The sequence below is a fragment of the Chlamydotis macqueenii genome, chromosome 18 (genome assembly GCF_036417535.1).
Source record: "Chlamydotis macqueenii isolate bChlMac1 chromosome 18, bChlMac1.mat, whole genome shotgun sequence".
NCBI classification, from domain to species: domain Eukaryota; kingdom Metazoa; phylum Chordata; class Aves; order Otidiformes; family Otididae; genus Chlamydotis; species Chlamydotis macqueenii.
The window spans coordinates 11,645,801-11,664,832 of NC_141573.1; the positions used below are offsets into that span (position 1 = coordinate 11,645,801).

Genomic DNA, 19,032 nt, shown 5'->3' on the forward strand with positions numbered 1-19,032 from the left:
GGCGGAGCCCGGCGGGCTGCCGTGCGGCTGACGAGGGGGGCCCCTCACGGCCCTGCCCCGGCCCGCCGCACAGGCACCGAAACGGCGCTCTCCGAGCAGCCGGGAGCGCTGCCGCACACCCGGGCCCTCACGGAGAGGCCCGCCCGGCCGATGAAGCAGACCCAGCCCCTCGGCCGGGCCCGCTCCGGCCGCGCCCCGCCGGCAGCAGCCCCAGGCCCGCCCGTGACCGCCGCCATCTTACTGCGCGGCGCGGGCAGCGGCCCCGCCCGGCGCATGCGCGCTCGGCCCCGCCCCGCTGGGTTCGCTGTCCGCCCCTCCCCTGCCGTGCAGCGTTACGGCGGCCGGCTAGGGACAATCCGGTCCCGTCCCGCGTTGCCGTACGGGTGCCAAGTGGGGACACGTGTGTCCAATCGCGAGCGGCCTGGGAATGGTTGCCATAGCAGCGGGCCCTCTGGCCGGGGCCTGCCCGGGCTGCGCCGGGGCCGCGGTCCCCTCGTCCCCCGGTCGCCTTCCCGAAGCGCCCGCCACAGCCGTGGGCAGAAGCTGCTCCCGGCTGCGGGAGCGATCCCGTGGGGGGCCTGACCCCGCCGAGACTGGGGCTCACAGGAGACCAAGCCTCCATGGTTCGAAGGGCCGTGAGAGCCGCTCAGCGCCAGCGCTAATCTAGGATCCTCCTGCCCGTGTTTGCGGCCCCAACGGTTGTCAAAGGGGAGAAGGGTTTCCCCAAACTCTCTCTCCCTGATGGCACTTGCACTGTCCCCCTGCTACTCGTGGTATGTTCACACGGCCACGTTTGTACCGTACCCTGCATGAGGCCGAGGTAACGCAGCCGATGTCACTTAAAGGACAATGCCCAGAAGGGGTGATCCTGCCGTAGCAAGTGGTGAAATTTCCTGTATAAATATTGATGAGCCCGGTGGGAAAAGGAAATTGGAAGCTGGCCGGCCAAGTCGGGACAGACCCCATGGCTGCAGGTCCCAGCAGCAGCCCATGGCCTCGAAGGCGGCCTCCAAACACCAACCCCCCACCGCCGTCCACAGACTCACACAGACGCGTCCCACGGGCTCCTCTTCATTACAGCCTCGCCACCGCACGCAGAGGAAACGTACCTGTTATATCCCACAGGTTTTACACCTAGACATCCCCTTGTTTCATGTCTCGGGCAAAGGCTTTTTTACTTAGCTTCATTTCTTTCTTAAATTTGGGCCTAGTAAATGACAGGTCTTTTACCACTGTCCTGTCGTCAACAGCATCTTAACATTTTGGTGACGCTGCCCGGAGTTGGTACGGGCAGGACAGGTTTAACACCAGCTGCTTTTCCATATTCAGGGTTATCATTGATGGCATAATGTGAAGCTGAGGAATTTTTTTCAGAAATGCTCCTGTTCAGAGAAGGCCCAAATGTAAAAGAAGAAATATAAAAATACTTAGGAAATCAACTGTAAACTTTACAAGACAAAGACTAAAAATCAACTAAACCTTAAATCCCCTTTGCTTGCTTTCAATAAGAGCTTTGGAAAAGATCTTGCTTTCCGATTTGAACTAGGGAGAGGTCCTGTATACAAAATTCCTACATTTCTCCCTCTGCACAGCGTGACAAAGGAAATTGTGGCATATTTGCTGCCATAGCAAGCTGGCAGTCTGCTTGATGTTTCACATCATGAGACTTCTTTTTCCACTTAATTCCTTCAAGTTTAATAAGAAGAGGTAATTTTCAGACACTAAATTTAGATTAAGTCATGAATTGGTAGTAACACCAACTTGATTTCACAATACATATGGCTTCACCTAAGTGAAAACAATAAGAAGCTAAAATGATTCTTAAAAGTCAAATAATACAGTGTTACAGAATATCCTATAGTGGGAAACAGTGACCAGATAATGGGATATTTGGTTTCCCAGACTCAAAAGGATTACACAAAAGAAAACAAACCTAATATTTAAGAGATCATTCCCTAAAGCTAGGTCAGAAAATGTTGCCTTCCTTTGTCAGCAGTTATTAAAACAGAGAAAATCCTTCCTGATAATAAAAGTATTTAACAGGATTTCATAGGGAAGATAAGTACACCAGAAGACATTAAGTTAAAATTAGGAATGCTCATTGTTTTACTCTATCCAAACCACGAAGGGTTATGCAAAATTTTAAAAACACTTGATAAATTCCCAGAGCTTTCCTAAGTACGCCATTTCCCCAAAAAAATTTTTTATATTAGGAGAACAGGATCTGAATTGGACACACTCATTCTTGTAAAAATGCCAGCCACCTTTCTGTACTACTTTTACCAGCGTCAAGAGGTGAAGAGATGTTTGTGTTTCCAGGCTGAAGTTAGCTGCTGCTTTCTCAGGCGTGAAGGTGAGCTCAACGGCGTCAGCTGGAACCGACTTGGATTTGTTTCAAAAAGTCAGTGTGAAGGAGGATGAAGTGTTCCTTCCAAGGAGAGGAGAACAGCAACTCACCTCTAGTCAGAGTACTAATGCCGTGACTTTGGGTATTTGTTTTCTAACTGTAGGATTGGAAACCTCTTTGCCAAGAGAGGTTGTGCAGTCTTCATCCTTGGAGATTTTCAAGACCTGACAGGATAAAGCCCTGAGTAACCTGGCTTAATCTCATAGCTGATGCTGCTTTGAGCAGGAGGTTGGACTGCAGACCTCCTTAGATCCCTTCCAACCTGAGTTATTCTACGATACTATTACTTTCATCCATTTTACATTTATCATCTTTGGCTTTTTTTCAGATATCAAACTGATAAAGGCTAGGTTTGAAAGTTCATTTTTATAAAGCGTAGCCAGAAAACAGTTGTGAGTTTAATTACTTTGTATGATTGAGACATATGACCCAGCCAGAAAGAGGTAAAAATCTCTGTATGAGATGAAAATATCATTATAGCTCTTCAAGGAAAAAAAAATGAGAAAAAATGGTGAGAAATTATAAGTCTTTGAAAATACATATCACAGGTCTACATGCATTTGCAAAACAAACTGGAACTGCAAAATAACTACCAAAACATGTTTATAGCACTACAGCCTCCAGTGTCCTGCATAATAAGGGCCGAGGTGACCTTTGGGCATAGTCTCCCCTGGCTACAAGGTTATATATCATACAGTCTAAGCTGCTCCTTCATGTCTCCTTCAGACATCTCTCCAAATGTGTCACTTTTTTCCTTCATGAGCCTGAAGATGGCAGCCAGCTGCTCTCTCTGAACCCTGTCAAGAAGAAAAGGAGAAGTAGGAATGGCCAGTTTCCCAGAAGGCGCTTTGAGCAAGAACACCACAGTCAAGTGAAACACAAAGCCAAACTCAGGTCATTTTACAAGCCCTCCTGAGTGCAGGAAATCCGCCCATGAGAAAGAGATAGCCTTTGGTTCTCCTTCCTCCTCCCTTCCCTCTATCTGATCATCCTGCACGTCTCTTTGCAGTTCGTTAAATATGGAGATAAAGCAGACAGCTTTAAAGCAGCTTTGGAGTTTCTTAGGACTTATCTATGCTCAAAGTTGCAGGATAACTTGACATGTGGAATTTCATAAGACCAGTATGTCCCAGTTTAGCAGACTCCAAAATGAAACTGAATTAATCTTCATCAGCACAGTGTCCTTTCACTCTGTAATAAGAATATGTAGATACAGAGTAATTCAGGAATACTAAATTTTAAGTGTATACCCTGCTTTAAAATGAGAGACTGGATTGCCTTCCAGTGTGGACATGACTTTAATCAGCCACTGGAAGACAAGATCACAGATAGAAATCTGCTTTGATTCGAAGGTTTGTCTACCAATGTCAAATGCTCAGATGGACTCATGTAGCCGGTCCAGCGGCAAGGTGATCCCTGTGTGGACAGAGGGTGACCAGTGGACCACCTTGCTCAGACTTCCATCCCTATGAAGTCTCATAGTAGGTGATTAACACCCTTCTCCCTGTAACAGATGATATCCTGATTTTTCCCTAACCTGAAGCAGTTAACCGTTGTCGTATGTTCTGCAGCGTGAGGATTGGTATCTGCCACAGGGCTTTATTTGAGGAAGCTTTATAGGAGGGCTTACATTGGTCATACATCTACTGATCATCACTCAGGGGTACAGAAGGGTGGGCAGCACAGGACTGTCATTTGTCCACAAGTAGCTTGTGAACCGATGCAACTGTTTACAAAATCCTCTTTTAGGGCAAAATGAATGTAGACCTTGGCTCCAGTCAGGGCTGGCTGTGGGCTGGTTTGTTCTCACTGCCGGACTCCTACCTCATTGGGACCAGACTGCAGTATTGCCTAGCACATCTCGTACCTGACTCTCCTGTGTAAGAGTAAAAAAACTAATGAGGTTGTGGTGCTTTATGGCTGTAACAAGGGAGAAGCAGTTTCTGTTACTTCAAGGCTCATTTTTCCCCTGCATGACTGTGGGGCCACAATTCTGCGACAGCCCAGCAGCTCAGAGCACAGGCCTGCCGCAATCCCAGCTCCTCCTGTTTAGCATCCTTAGACCTGCCCCGGGCTAGAAAGACAGACTCTGGCTTTTACTTCCACATTGTCACCCTGTCAAGACTTCTCTGTGCGCATCACAGCCAACTTTCCGCATAGGACTTTAATACACTATAATTAATCCGTTTAAATGCACGCTGTTAGTTAACTTGGGATAGTCTTCCTGCAAGTCCTGTGTGGACAAGCTACTAGCTGTTCCAGTAACAGGAGGAGGAGAAATGCCTATTGATAGGGAAAACCAGGACACAATCTTGCCTTGAAAGGAGAGAGGACAGCAACAACACATCAGAAGCAACCACGCCATGAACAAGTTCAATGGAAGGTGACAGTCAGGAATAAGCAGGGGAACCTTCGCGTGCTGAGCTCCTGCCGAGTAGGGCTCTGCATTTCCCCCTCTCCTGGGCTAAGCCCCAGCAGAAGCAGGAACAGGCTGTCCTCACAGCACCATTGCAGCAGGCAGGGCAGGAAAAAAAGCAGATCCTGGCAAAAGAAAGCTGATTTGCCAATTATTTACTATTGTAATTAAAATGCAATTGTCCTAAGGCCAAACCTATCCTGATAACGATCTGGGATCTTTTTGGTTACGAAAGCTCTGGCCACAGGCTGTCAAATACCTAGATTTGTCTGTCTCTTTTGTAATTTTTTGTGCCCACATGAATAACACCAAACTGCCCTTTCTAGAGGAGAGGAAGGGAAGCACGGTCGTTAGCGATCAATATTTTATTTTAGATCACCGCTGGGCACCAGAGGGCACATTTCCAGTCTGGTGTGGAGAAATTCAATACACAGCTTTGCCTGACATGTCTGAAATGCATGCCAGCTGGGAGTGCTCCACACAGGTCTGCATCCCCCGCTCGTTATTTCACAGACGTTAACACTGCTGAAACCTTCAGCTACCCAAAGGCCCATTTCCTCATCTCCAGACCTCCAAAATCCAGATCACGGACAAAATTCACTCTATTTTTTAATCACAACATCAATGCATCTTGGCTCTACCCTCAACTTTAAATATCGTGACTGTGCATTTGAAAAACAGAAATAAAAAAAAGAGCTGTTACTGCTGTTACCTCTCTGTGCCACATTATCTACAGGAAAGGGATGGCAAAACAAAGATAAAGAGAGAAAAGAGCCCGGGAAGGAAGAGTAAGGCATCAAAAACATGAAAGTGATTTCAAAAATGAGCTTCTCTGATCAATGGTGACCTTGCAAAACAACTTTGTAGTGCTCCAGGTTGTATTTTTTTTTAAGATTTCAGATCAAACCTACCCCATTCACAAATAAAACCATTCTCTCTTCCCGTAAGTGCTGTCCTCAAAACTACTTGGATTCAGGAGGTCAAACAGGATTGTACTTATTGCTGACAAAATAGATTAATTAAGGATTTTCAAAGCAGCCTAATTCTTCTTGATAGGCAACTGAATTTGCATACTGAACTCCCTTTGGCTCTTTTCAGACCTGTCAGTCCAAGAATTTTACAATTAACTGGAGGTTTAGGGCAGTGAGCTATAGGTATGTTAAAGGAGATCGTTTCAGGAACTGCTAGGCATCCATGTTCACAGCACCTGAAATCCTGGGCAGGGCTCTGCGTTGGGAAAGCTGCTAATTGCTCTGCAGCCAAACGAGACCAGGATCCTGCAGAAATAACGGAAAATCCCTGACTTTTGCCACTGGTCTGACTCTATTGTTAAGGAAGCCAGCGAAATCATTTATGGGGTAAAAGGCGTAGGAGGGCAGAAGGTACCTCTAACCTAAAATCCATATTTTCAACACAAATCTCTTGAGGAAGAAGTTACAAGCTGCTGGAGGCAGGGAGAACAAGCACAAAGCAAATAAACTATTCAAAGGTTTATTGGACCAAACAAAGGCAATTTTTACAGATTCAAGCCACTAGAATTACAGTCCTTTGTATAAGAGCCACCATCAGATACAAAACAAACAAACAAAACAAACAAAAGTAAAAAATACCCAGACAGCCATTTGAGTTGAAGAAATAGCTTGACTTGCTGCCACTAGCAAAAATCTGGACTCGACTATAGACTTTGCTCGATGTACATATTGCCGTGTAACTTAAACACAACGTATATAAGGCATTCTTTGCATAGTTGGGTGCTCGGGACACAGTCAGCCAGCCAGCGCCGAGGGGAGACAGCGGCGGTACCGGCGGGGTGCTGAAGCAGAGGGTCCGGATGTGCCTAAATCCATATGCAAACCACTGAACACGCTTGCAGTTGTCGGCTGGGAAGGGGCAGCCCAGCCTCTTCTAAAGCTGAAGCCTCCTGCTGTTCGTTAAATGAGCCCTTTTATGAAGAGTTTGCCAACCCCAGGCGCTGGAAAGGACAACTGTGTACAAGGTTTCAAGTATTGTCTGCATCGGAATTAAAAAGGGGCAGGGGGGGGCGGTGGGGCGAAGCTGCAGCAGCCTGTGGGGTTTCTGATATGTTTGCAGCGTTAGCCAAGAGGCAGTTGTCCTGCAGCGAGAGAGAAACTTTGGAGGACACATCCCCACCCAGCCTGGTGTTTCTACAACACCACAGAGGACTCAGGCCCTCTTCTCAGTCTTGCAAACCAGCTGGCTTTGATTTGAAACCTGCTATGTCTGAAGCAGGCGCATGTGCCGAGCCAAATTCATCTTCTCTATGTGACAGGGCTGAGGAGCAATGCTGAGCTCTGGCTCCGGTGGACAAGCCACAGGGCTAACAAGAGCAGAGGGCACTGGAACAGCAAGCAGGCAGAGGATTGGGGAGGGTGTCTCTGCCAGGACCCCCACCATCTCATCCTGAGCCAGAGGGAACCCCTGATGTCACAGCTACATCCTTGGGTCTCTCCTCTTGGGAACCGGAGTAGGGAAAAGTGAGAATCCAGATATTAACAGCAGCCAAAGTGTGGTCTCTTAAATCTCTGCCACAAGCAGAACAGCTAAGCTATCAAGCTTCATCACTTCTCGAGTCTTCTGTCTACCTACAGAATCAGCTCTCCACTAAAATAACTACAGAAGCAAGATTGGAGTCGGTCCAGCCACCCTCTGCCATCCCTCACTTGGACCCCACTTTGTCCCTCCACCCCCCAGAATAAAGCAGAGTTGTACAACATTTGAAATCATAGGCAGTTCCCACCCCCGGCAATGAAGAGGAGGTTGGCCCCAGGAAGAAACAACTTGATAATCTGGTAGAAGGTGCAGGCTGGTCTGGGAGAAGAGCTGTGGTTTGCCCACCCCAATAAAGGAACAACACAGATTTCACAGCAGGCCTAATGCATGGTAATGAACACAACTCATAGACTCGCTGCATATTTACTGTCCAATTTGGGTTCTGTCTGGGGGAGAGGAAGGAAGGTTCATTTCCTAGGACATCCTAGTCCCCCAAACACAACTCAAGTCGCTGCTTGGGCCCAGCCCCAGTCCATGGAGCCACACAAAGGATCTCCTCAAACTTGATACCACAGGAGTTTTTGAAGAACTCAACTTCAGATCAAGAGGGGATCCCAAGTTTTGAGGGTTTATGGATTTCTCTTATGGGTGTGTTTGGTTCGTTTTGGTATTTCTCTCAAGCCTTTAAGGATGCCAAGGGATGCCTTTAGGAGGAGGCTAGGGACAACTTCATATAGTCTTCAGTTCTGCAAAAAGAAACAGGGAGAGAAGAGAAATCATTTCAGTCATTTCACCCCTCAGGTTGGTTCATCACTATTCACATAAACGAGCAAAGGGAAAACTCTGTGTGTGTGAGTGTGTGTGTGGGAAGGCAAGGCAGCTTCCCACCTCAGGGCAGAACAAGCCACTGTTTGCAAACCTCATGTCTCTAAGGTGGAGGCACTTTGCTTCATCAACTGCAGCAGGATAGTCGAAACCCAATCAAAGGCGTAAATCTGGAACCAGACCTAAGTTACAACCCTGCTGACCCATTGATGAGAGTTGGAGAAGCCCAACTCATTGGAAGCCTTCATTAGCTCCAGGGGTTACTGCCTCACTGTCCTGTGAGCCTCCCTGGGCTGCTGGCACCCTTGTCCAGCCCAGATTCCTCCTCCCACCTGCAGCCAGATGAGCCAGGAACAAGTACTGGTTTCGTAGGGCAGTGTGCCTGAACACATCAGCTTTTCCTCAATCTTCCTACAAATGTTTCTGTTCAAGGGAAGAAGGGAAAAACACCCAAGACTCTCTGCAGGTCATGAGCCTTCCTTTTGGTGGGAACCTCTGCCAGCGTCCCAGGGAAGGAGGGCAAGATGATTAGATGCGTTTCACGGGTGACGACATCCACGCACTCCCTGAGGTCTTGCAGCATGTTGTTAGCCGAGCCAGGGCTAAAAAATGTGGTCCCTTGTTCTCAGCTTGAACCTTTCAGACACTGCCCTTACTGCCCCAGCATCTCTCATGGCCCACCATCCATAGTGGGAAACACCTGACAGTAGGCTGAGCAGCTGCCCACGGACACCGAAACCTGCACTGAGGTAGAGGGAACCTACAACACACATTACCTGGGCGCTTACAAATACACACAGATGCACTCCAGCCTAATTCCTCCTGAATTCCATAGGGTTCACGGTCCTTAATGCCAGAGCTCCATTTGAAATCCCCCTGCTCTCGACAGCCATAGCACAAAGGCAAGTTACAGCCTCATTTCTTCCTCGTTCTTCTGCAAAAGTTTGCCTTCTCCAGCAGCCTCGCAAGTGCAGCCAGTGCCCCGGATCCCGGATGGAGGATGCAGGGTGCTGCATCACATGGGACCGGGGTTACTCAAGCAATGCTGCTGCGGCTCAGCGGCTGGCCCGTTAGGACAAAGAAAGGAAATTCTCCGGAGTGGATAATCGCTCTGCGGGATTCACAGCGCTGAGGAGCGGATCATCCCGCTCAAGTCACGCAAACATAATCAGATTTCATGCGTGAAGGCATAGGCTTGTTGCCACAGGGGCTCCGAAGGAGAGGTCCCCTCCAGTGTGCCGCAGTTGGAGCAGGGAGGGACAGAGGATGTCAGGCAGGGTGGGTGAGGCTCAGTTGCAGCCTGCAGTCCCTCCTCACAGGAATACTCACCTCCAGGACAGGGCCAGGCCGACAGCTGGGGCGAGAAGATCTTAAACCAAGCATGAACCTCATGGAGGATGTCTGCCAGAGCCATAAATTCCCATCTGCACAACAGGGATACCCCATTCTGCTCCGAGAACAAGCTGTGAGGGGGATTAGACTAAAGAGCATGAGGCTGTCCATCACTGGGGACACTGGGGCTATATAACGCTCCCAGCTGAGAAGGTCTGGCATTGCTGCTGCAGATATTGAAAGACTTAATTAGCTTGGGATGGAGGCTGAGCGCTTTGTGTCATTGCTTATCCTTCGCTCTTCCCTCCTTTCCATTCGCCTTGGATGATGAAATCAACCTGACCAGCACGCCTTCCCCCAGCAGCACATCAATCAAACCAGGTTAGAGTCTTCTTTTGCAGGAAGCCCATATCCTTTCTTCAGACATAGATGATCTCTGCTCTGGCCCAAGCTGAGGGCCAAGTGAATTGTATGATTTGTCAGCTGGACATGGTTCTGTACAAGGAACAGCTGGAGAACAAGGTGCTCAAACAAGAGCAGCTCCTGGATTATGAGGCTCAGGTACTGAAGGTCTCAAAAAAACATACTTCTCCTGGAGCATGGAAACTGGGTGTCCTTCTGGCAGCCTCGGAAGCATTTCCCTCACTCCAACTCAGCCACAGCATTGGCACAAGGCTTCTTGCCTTTTGGAGCAGGCAGCATCCCAGCACTGACAAACGGGGTGGGCTGCTGGCATTCCCATGTGCATTTATCCTTCACGTGTGGAAAATCCGCAGCAGGTCAGGAAATCCTGTAGCCCATTCATAGATGATAGCTTCCCAAAGGAGTCCTGACCCACTCGAAGGAGATCCCAGAGCATCTTGCTGTAACCATCTCTGGTAGTTGCTTGGGCCCTTTTCAGGAAGGGTTTGACTCAGAAAGCAGATTTTCAGAAGCACAGAGCATTCCCAGCTCCTTCCCTTGGCAGAGGGAGAAGGTGCTCGGCTTGTCAGGACCATGAGTCCCCTGGTCTGAAATCTTGGCAAGGAGTGCAGATAGCAGTCTGGCTCCAGGCTCTTCTGGCTCCAGACAGGCTAGGATTGAGCCTTGACGATCAGAAGCAGTGAACAAAGGCGCTGGGCAGACCTGGCAATGGGTGGCCAAGCTCTCCCCAGGCAGTTCCCTCCCATCTCACTGCTGGGGATGGTCCCATCACCACTGCTTCCCATTTCTTTACCACGAGGACAGCTACCATCTCATTTCTGGTAGTGGCCATAACCCAGTCTTGTCCAGGACTGGGGTATTGTAGGAAGAATATGAGGAATGACATACTAAATCTGAGCTTTCCCAGTGGTCCCAAAAGTGTGGGCTGGTTGCTTCAGCCATAGGTAAAACATGGACAGAGAGGGGACTTAAATCCAGAACAGGGCGAGACAGTCAGTGCTTAGAAAAGAGAAGAGCAGGAGAGTGAGAGGTATCAAAGGGAGCTTCTGTCAGCACAAATCTGAACTTCCTCCAGTGGGACAGAAAAATCGAAAGGTACACATGGCCTCAAGAAACACCTACTGCTGCTGGGGAACACCAGGAGCACAGGCAATGCTCCTGGAACCTGCGCAACCAGGGAGCGCGAGTCCCACTGCCTTTAGGACAGAGGCAGGTGAGGAGTCCGCGGGGTCAGGGACGACGTGACCCCACCAAGCAGACCTTGCCCACGGCTGTTTCAAGGCAGAAGCCTCCCCCATTTCCCAGCCACAGCAGCGACAGCTGAGAAGGCCAGAGCACAGCCAGGAAGGTGGCTCAAGCTCCTGGCCAGCTCAGCCAAGAGGCCACGATCACCTCCTTGTCATGTGCCCACCCCCTCGCAACACTCCTGACCCCCCCAGCCAACGCCACAGCAGTGGGGGAAGCCGTGGATGGGCCAGCCTGCCCTTTCCTCCACTGCCCAGTGTTTGTGCTCCAGCTCGCTGTCTACCAGTTTGCACCCAGCCTGGTGTGATGCCCTGATTCCCCGCAGCCCTTGCTCTCCCCTGGCTGCAGGGAGCCGCAGGAGAGGCAGAGCCAGGCTCCCAGAGTCAGCAGAGAGAGAACGGCAAGCTGCCCGTGCTGCACAGGGTTAAGCAGAAGCGGATGAAGACAAGTTGTGAGCACTGGGTGAGGGAGACACGGAGAAGCAGCCACAAGCTGGGACAATTCAGGACCTGAGCCAAAAGAAAAATCCCAGGAGCTCAAAGCAGAATTGCTGGCTGGTCTGAAATCTCATCCCAGGGCAGGGTCAGAGACTCACACCCCGTGAATGCTACGGGGAAGCCTGCAAAAGTTTCCTCTCTGGAATGAGAGAGGAGGAGACAGGGAAGGGGCTGCCTGGCCTCCCCTTCCCTGGGTTTCTGAGGGAGGCATCCTGGGTTGCTCAGTTTTTAAATCTGCTGGGGATTCATGACTCAATCAGATGCTCCATAAATAGGGCCAGAGTTCAACTCCACTGGCATCTTGTAGGTCAGAGGACTTTTTCCCTGGGGAAGTGGTGGAGGCAGGAAACAGCACTGGACCACCAGGAGATTCCTTCTGCATACAAGCGGGGTCTGGCACCTACGGAAGGAGGACCAGAGCAGGGGGAGCTCAGCAGGAACGCCCAAACACACAACACCCCTTTCCTACAAGAGGCAGGTGGGAAGGAGACATGCCTCCTGCGCTGGGTGTTTTGCATCTGAAAGCAGCCTTGCCCATGGTCGGTGCCATCCCTGTGGCTGGTGGCCACAGGGAAGCGGTGGCCAGCCTGACCTGAAGAGTCCCAGAGCCCTAGGCTTTGCGGTCCCTTGCTGTCACTCCTTCTCCCTCAGCCCAGGACGACTATCGTGCTGCAGAAGATGAAAAGCAAACAAATAAAACACCAAAGAAAGCCCAAACTTACCAGCTTCCCTCATCCAAAAGAAGCACCATGCTGGACAGGACAGCGAAGCTGCTGGTTTGGGGGTGAAGGTTAGCAGAAGAGAAGGGAGGAGAAAGCCCAGATCCCATGCGATACAGAGCGGGGAGCACGCAAGCGAGCCAGGGCTATGTGATGGCAATGCAGGGGGTGGACAAGGACAGATGCCGATGGAGAGCTCTCCTGAAATGCACCTCCCCCAGCCCAGTCCACCCACTTATTTCTGGAGGGTCAGTAGTGGAGATGTTCAAAATAGGTTAAGGTCTGTCAACATGATCATCAAACCCCTGCAGCTGCTTCCTGCCCTTGTGTGCTCCAGAGCTGTCATCACGAGCATTGTCTCATTCAAAACTGAACTTCAGCGTGGTTCTCCCTCACATCACAGCTGCATCCCCACTTTGAACCGGGACGTCTGGCAGAGCAGGGCAAGGTCTCTCCTTTCTGTCACTCCCTAGAGTCAGGGTCTGGCCAGGGCACCCTACCTTGCTGAAACTCCAGGGTCCAAGCCCAGGTTTAGTTGGTGCCTCATAACAAAGAGGTACTCTGAGCCAAGCTGGGGTGCAGACAGGTTACCACCACCAAGGAAAGGACCGAGTGTGAGATTTACAGCCATCCAATTCCCCTTGCGTGAATCCCAGCTTGCAGATGAGCCCTAGGGTTAAGTCTAGCCTGGATTCCAACAGTGTCTCCTTATCTCACCCATGGCTGGCCAGGAGATGAGATGAAAGGATTGGGAGGCAAGAGGAGAGTTTGTTCCTAGAATATGTCACCTAGCTGTGGGAACTGAGCCCATTAGCCGAGGAAACTGGGCAGCCATCCCTACCTTCTCCTCAGTCTCACAGAGGCTTGACCATGGTCTGGGGAATCACCTGCTCCATCCATGAGTGCACCAGTAAACAGTGGAGCATGTCTGGGCAGTTTGATGCTGTTCACTCAGATCCCACTCAAGGGGTCTGCAAGGATGCCCCAGCTGAGGCTTCATGCCTTCTGGCTCTCCACTCCCACCTCTTCCTAAACCCCAGAAACAAGAGAGAGGACAGAGAGGAGAGACCTTTCCACAGACCATCACGTGGGATCTGCTCTGCTTTCTCCAGCCAACACACTTAGAGAAGAGTGGCAAGGACAGAGCATAGACAGCTCAACCCCTGAGGCCAAGCAAGACTTGGTCAGGACCTGCTCTGCCTCATGGAAAGAGACAACTGAAAGCACAGACCCAAGGGAGTTGTTCTTCTGATTATTTTATCTTTTACTATGAGTGGAGCCTTGTTGCACTTTTCAATGCTCAACACAGTCCTGACCATACTCCTTTCTAATGGCAAAAAAAAACCCCACTAACCTCTTTTAACCTCAAAGGAGGTTTGAAAAGCAGCTGGCAGAGACCACTTCAATCCATCCACGCAAGCCAGGCCCTGAAGGCCCACTGGGGAGCCCCTCCTCTTCCTCCCTCATCTGCACAAGGTGCCCAGCCAGGACAGCAACGCCTGACAGCCATCACATGCGGGCTGTGTCTCGTGCCCACACAGTTCAGCCCTGTCTGAACAGGGGCGAGCTGCACTGCTATGACTCGCATTTCTCAGCCTGAACTGGTGCTTTGCACCATGGCAGCTGCAGTTGGCAACGGATGGCCAAGAGCCTCAGGTGCAGGATTTGGGAAATACGCTGTGCTGGCTTGACCAAGGGCTGCATCCTTCCCCTGCACTCTTCCCCTTCCTGCCCAGACTGGTTTTCTCCCTCAGGGGAGCAAACACTATGTGCTTCTGTTCTAGAAGGACTGGTGACCCACCAGGTGTGATCAAGCACAGCCACCACCCCAGCACATATGTTTCCCAACTAGATTTACTGTCCTCCTCCCTCGCTGAGAAGTCCCTCTATTTTTTAAGACTGAAGTAACCAGAAGCGGGAAGTTGCATCATTCAGTAAAGGTCACATTCCTTCCCCTTTTAGTCCAGATTTAGCACCAGTTTGAAGCCGCAAGACTCAAATGAATACTAGGCAAGAGAACCACAACTTCTGGAGCGATGCAGGTTAGAGCAGAAGTGGGCTTTTGGTTAAATAATCCGATCTACTGCGTGCCTTTCCTCTCTTGTCTGAAGTCCTATAGCTTTTCCTGAAAAAGGCAAGTAATTCTTTCAATGGTACCTCCAAAATCACAAAAGTTAAGACTCAGGGACTACTGATCAACATGACAATTAGCCTCAAGGGGATCTGGGGGACCCACTTGCATTTTTGCTTAGTTGCTTACAAGCTCCTTCATATGGGAACCTGTTGGTCCATGGGAAAACTGGAGGGCTGACAGGGCTAGAAGCAAAGACTAAGCCTGTCCCTCAGCTTTGGCTACACACCTTAGAACTAACTAGCCACTCACTCAGAAGCCCTAATTTTCCAAATCAGGAAACAGAAGTGGTCATGGAATTGGGCAAACCGAGACAGAAGAGGTGAGCATCTGAAAATGAGAGCCCCCATTCCCCCGGCTCATGGAAAGAGATGGAGGCGGAGGGGAGCGGACTCGTTAATCTGTTATGAGAAGGGAAGGGGGAGGAGGTGGTGGGGAGGTGGGACGGGCAGTCAACTGCAGCTCAGAAACAAACCCTCCCCCAGAATATGAGACCCAAAAGCAAAAAAAAAAAAAAAAACAACCCAAAACAGGTTAGCAGATGTTACCAGTGGTACCACTACTTCTAAGAAACAGTGTGTCCTTACCAAAAAGATTTGCAAGAATGTTTGTGGCCGAGGACCTAAGGTACTTGCTACAGAGATGTGAGATCAGAGGTCAGCTCAATCCTGCAACATAAAGGTGGCAAACCTGGGTCACAGCAGATCAGCAGCACAGTCGGGGTGCGTGGAGTCGGGGCGAAGGACAGGGCTGCCGGAGGAGAAGGATGCAGGACTGGGCTGGCCCGCCACGCTCAGCTCGCCCTGGACCTTACCTGGCAGCAGCCCTGCCCCCTGACACCGCCTGCGAGGCCTGGAATGAAAAGCTGCTGATGCCACGGTGAAGATTTGAGGGGAAAAAAAACGTAAGCCAGCAACAAAGCAAGACAAAAAAAAAAAAATTCACAAAGCTGTTATAAAGAAACAAACAACACAAATATGGAAGAGAAGAAAGTAAAGGAGCAGTAGGAAAAACATGGCTGCCAATGGCCCTCGGCGTGGAAAGCTGTGAGTGCCCCCAGTGCCAGGCACTGCCCGCCAGTCCCAGCGCGCTGTCCTGCCCCAGCACCGCTCCAGACGGACGTGAGCAGCGGTGCCTGGGAGATCCCACACGCCCAGGAAAGGTCCACCACCCCAGAGCCAGTTCTATAGTCCCGAGTACAGAACCCCCATCCCACTGCTGTCCGTGGGCGATGTCCCCTCAGCGTCCCCAGGTGACAGCGGGAGCGTTTGCTGCCTCAGAGGAACCAGCCCAAGGCCCTGCAGGACTCCTGGCCACGAAAACCTGAGCAGCGATTGCTCAGCTGGTTTGGATGGAGCTGCTGGTGCAAAAGGTTTGAATTTGCCTGCTGCAGGTAGATTTTTTTTGTTGTTTTTTTTTTTTTTTAATCAGTGCTTAGCCAGATCCTGAAAAGCAATTCTCCTTGAGCCGCACAGCTTTCACTCACATTCGCTCAGTTCATTCCACCACCACCACCACCTCCGAGTGAAAAATACGACGACACTAACAAACCTGCTTAGCATTTCACGGGATGGGGGCTTCAGGCACAATAAAGATATAACAAAAGGAAGAAAGGAAACAACATTTTTCCCGATGCCACCAACGCAGAATCAACCCAGTGCCAGAGGAAACCAGAGGTTATTTCTGTTGCTGATCCCCCAGCCCTTGCAGATCTCTGCTCCTCCCAGTGCTATAAGGCAGGTGAAGCCCAAGATCTGAGGGCAACTGGGAGCCCAGAAGCGAGGGGAGAAAGGGAAGACATCTCTTGTCAGGAAAGTTGGGTCTGACGTGGAGAGAATGGCCACAGGCTGCAAGCTTGGCTAGCGAAGGCACCCTGTGCACCGCCCGAGCCTCCCCCAGGACCAGGGTGAGGACACGTCCGTGCCAGCCCTTGGGCAGGTCTCTGGATTTACGCTGTGTACAGCGGTGCCCTGCTCATGCCATGGAGAGACAGCACAGCCAGCCCAGCCCCCAGCAACGTGGAGACGTTGCCCAGAGGCCTTGAGGCCAGGCTTGCCACAGGATCATGCCTGACCCAGGGGCAAGGTGCAATCCCACCATCCCTGCATTCCCTGCTGCGCTCAAGTTTCCACTCAGTCTTTATACCATTTGCAGTGGTACCCAAACCAGGGCATCACAGGCAAGGGGTGACAAATTCCCCCAAATTATCAGCCCTTGGGACAGCAGCGGAGAGAACATCATCTCCCAGGCTTGCCTGGAGCCACCACAGGGAAATCTGTTCCCTGCAGGTTGCCCAAGAGGGAAGGGGTACGAGCTGCACATGTCTGCTCGGGAGCAGCCTGCCTCAGAGACTGCTTATGGGGCAAAGCCCTTGGCTGCAGGGTTTGGTGGCTCTGGTCCAGCGCGGGCTCTGGGTGCCCGTGGGCTGAAGGGCTCCCTGCGCACATGGGCAGAGACTTCATGCTGACAGCACACACCGGCTTGGGTAGGGCTTTGCAGCTTGAGGCTGGGTTTGATCTCCGTTGTAGAGACTAGGAAATCTTGAGGTAGAAAGCTTGTTATTGGTAACAGGACAGGCTCTTCCTTTCTTCAGGCGGGGCTCATGCTCAGGAGGAAACTTTAACAAAAAGTGCAAAATGGACAATTCCCCTTCTCTACCAGGGCCACCACGTGGCAAATCCCCACCATCACTTACAGCTCAGGAGCCAGCCCGAGGTACGAACATTCCCAGTCTCAGCCCTGTCACAGTGAACTCTAAAGCTCCACACTCACCCACTCTGCTCCTGTATTTCTGAGCTGTGCCCGTGTCCTCAGTTTGGAGGCCATCCACAGGGTAAATGGAGGGGAAGCAGCTAGAGATCAGCTCCTCAACAGATGTAAATCAGCGTGGTACTAATGGGATCAGGCGAACTACACCAGCTTGCATCAGCTGGGAAATTTGGTCTAAGCATCCAGAGGAGGAGCTCAAACAGCTCCAAGGGTATATAGGGCCACAGTGTCTTAATCTCCTCAATCAGTGTGTGACTTCATTTGTTCTCATGTCTTCCTGAGTGGGAAAGGAACTGGATCACGGTGCAATGAAATATTGAGCCCAAGGCTACCAAAGTAGTTTAGGGAGAGAGAGGCCTCAACACATCCAGCTTGCTTCAGGAGGATGCCAACTAGATGGCCTCGTCCAAGAAAAAGGAAACTCAACTTACCTTTGTTCTTCCTCAAGCTCTTCTTTGGTCATCATTGACTTGTACTGGTTTCCCCTCAGCTTTCCAGGACTGTATTTAAAAGAGAACGTCTCATCTGCAGCTGGAGAGTGGGAGAGGGAGAGACAAAGAAGAGCAAGAGATCGTGTGAGCCAGAGTCCTCCCGAGAACAACGACGAACAGCAGCGGGCGTGCTCCCTTGAGCTTCTCACTGACCCCTGCTCCCGTGCACACACCCTCAACGTTACGGCCACCCCAAGAGACACCTCCACAGTCAGCTCCGCTCTCCAGAAAGCCTGGGCAGTGGTGGGGAAGCTGTGTGGATTGTGGTGGAGAGCCAAGGTGTTGCTGGCCAGAGGACAGCAGGAATCACAGCTGCAGCTGGCACTGGAAACAGCCAGGACTGATGCGAGCGAGCAGCCCCACTTGGAAGCGGATACAAGTAAATCCGACGGCACAGGAACCATATGCTATCGCTCTCTTTGGATTCAAAGCCTTGCAGGCCCATCTTGGCTTATCAAGACATGCTAATCCTGCCCTGATTAGCTCGCAGCATTTCCCGCTTCTCCTCTCCAGATCTGCATTCCTCCTCTCTCCCTCTCCTTGCGCGGGGGCCCTTTCCCATGCTTGGGGCTGACGGATGGTGCCACGCGCAGAGCTGTCCCAGGCCACGCATCCCAGCAGCTCTGCTGCAGCCCTTGACAAAGCTTGTGGAAAAAAAAAATAAAAAACATACTGCAAATCCCGGGGCTGAGCCAAAGCAGCCCCTGGAGCACCAACGCAGCTGGGTCCAGGTCCCTCTGCACCAGCCAACAGATGTGGAGAGGACACCGAGGTCTCCTTCTCCAGGCCTGGGTGCTCTCCTACCCGGCTGGCCAGCCTCAGCCCCGTGCTAATTAGAGCACTGAAGCTCACGGACTCTGAGCCAAAGCTGATCCCTTTCCAATCGGATTTTGTTCGAGCAGTATCTGCTTTGAAAAACCTCTCCCCTGCTTTATCTTCCTACAGATGGGAGAAAACAACAGGAGTGGAGGTCAATCTAAAGGGCAGGAAGAGCGGATGCTGTGGGGAGCTGCCTTTCTTGGTTATCTGTGGGCCGTTTATCCGTGAGCCTTTATCTCCCAAGGACCGCAGGACTCGGCTGCCTCATGTCGAGCCATCCAGCATTGCTGCTTCCACAGCCACCCAGAAACATCTGCTGTTTCCACAGCCCTCCAGCCCTGGGGATCCTTCTAAGGGGTCCAGGAAAAGAAGATGCTACTGTATTATCTGCACGGCCCTGAAAAACTGCACATTATCCACAAACCAAATATCCAGGATGATACCTCC

At 51.0% G+C, this 19,032-nt stretch overlaps 1 protein-coding gene across 2 annotated transcripts in view; it reads right to left on the reverse strand.

Moving 5' to 3' along the window:
- Positions 1-1,203: 1,203 nt before the first annotated feature.
- Positions 1,204-19,032, reverse strand: part of MXRA7 (matrix remodeling associated 7) — a 30,085-nt gene continuing 12,256 nt past the window's right edge. The window contains exons 4-5 of one of the 2 annotated variants that reach the window (XM_086762507.1): positions 17,707-17,806; positions 1,204-3,204 (exon numbers count right to left, since the gene is read on the reverse strand). In XM_086762507.1, the coding sequence (XP_086618633.1) occupies positions 3,090-3,204; positions 17,707-17,806 (215 nt within the window). In that variant the 3' untranslated portion in view covers positions 1,204-3,089. Of the gene's footprint in view, positions 3,205-6,298; positions 8,081-17,706; positions 17,807-19,032 lie in introns of those variants that run through there. The other variant, XM_086762508.1, reaches the window with a different exon arrangement.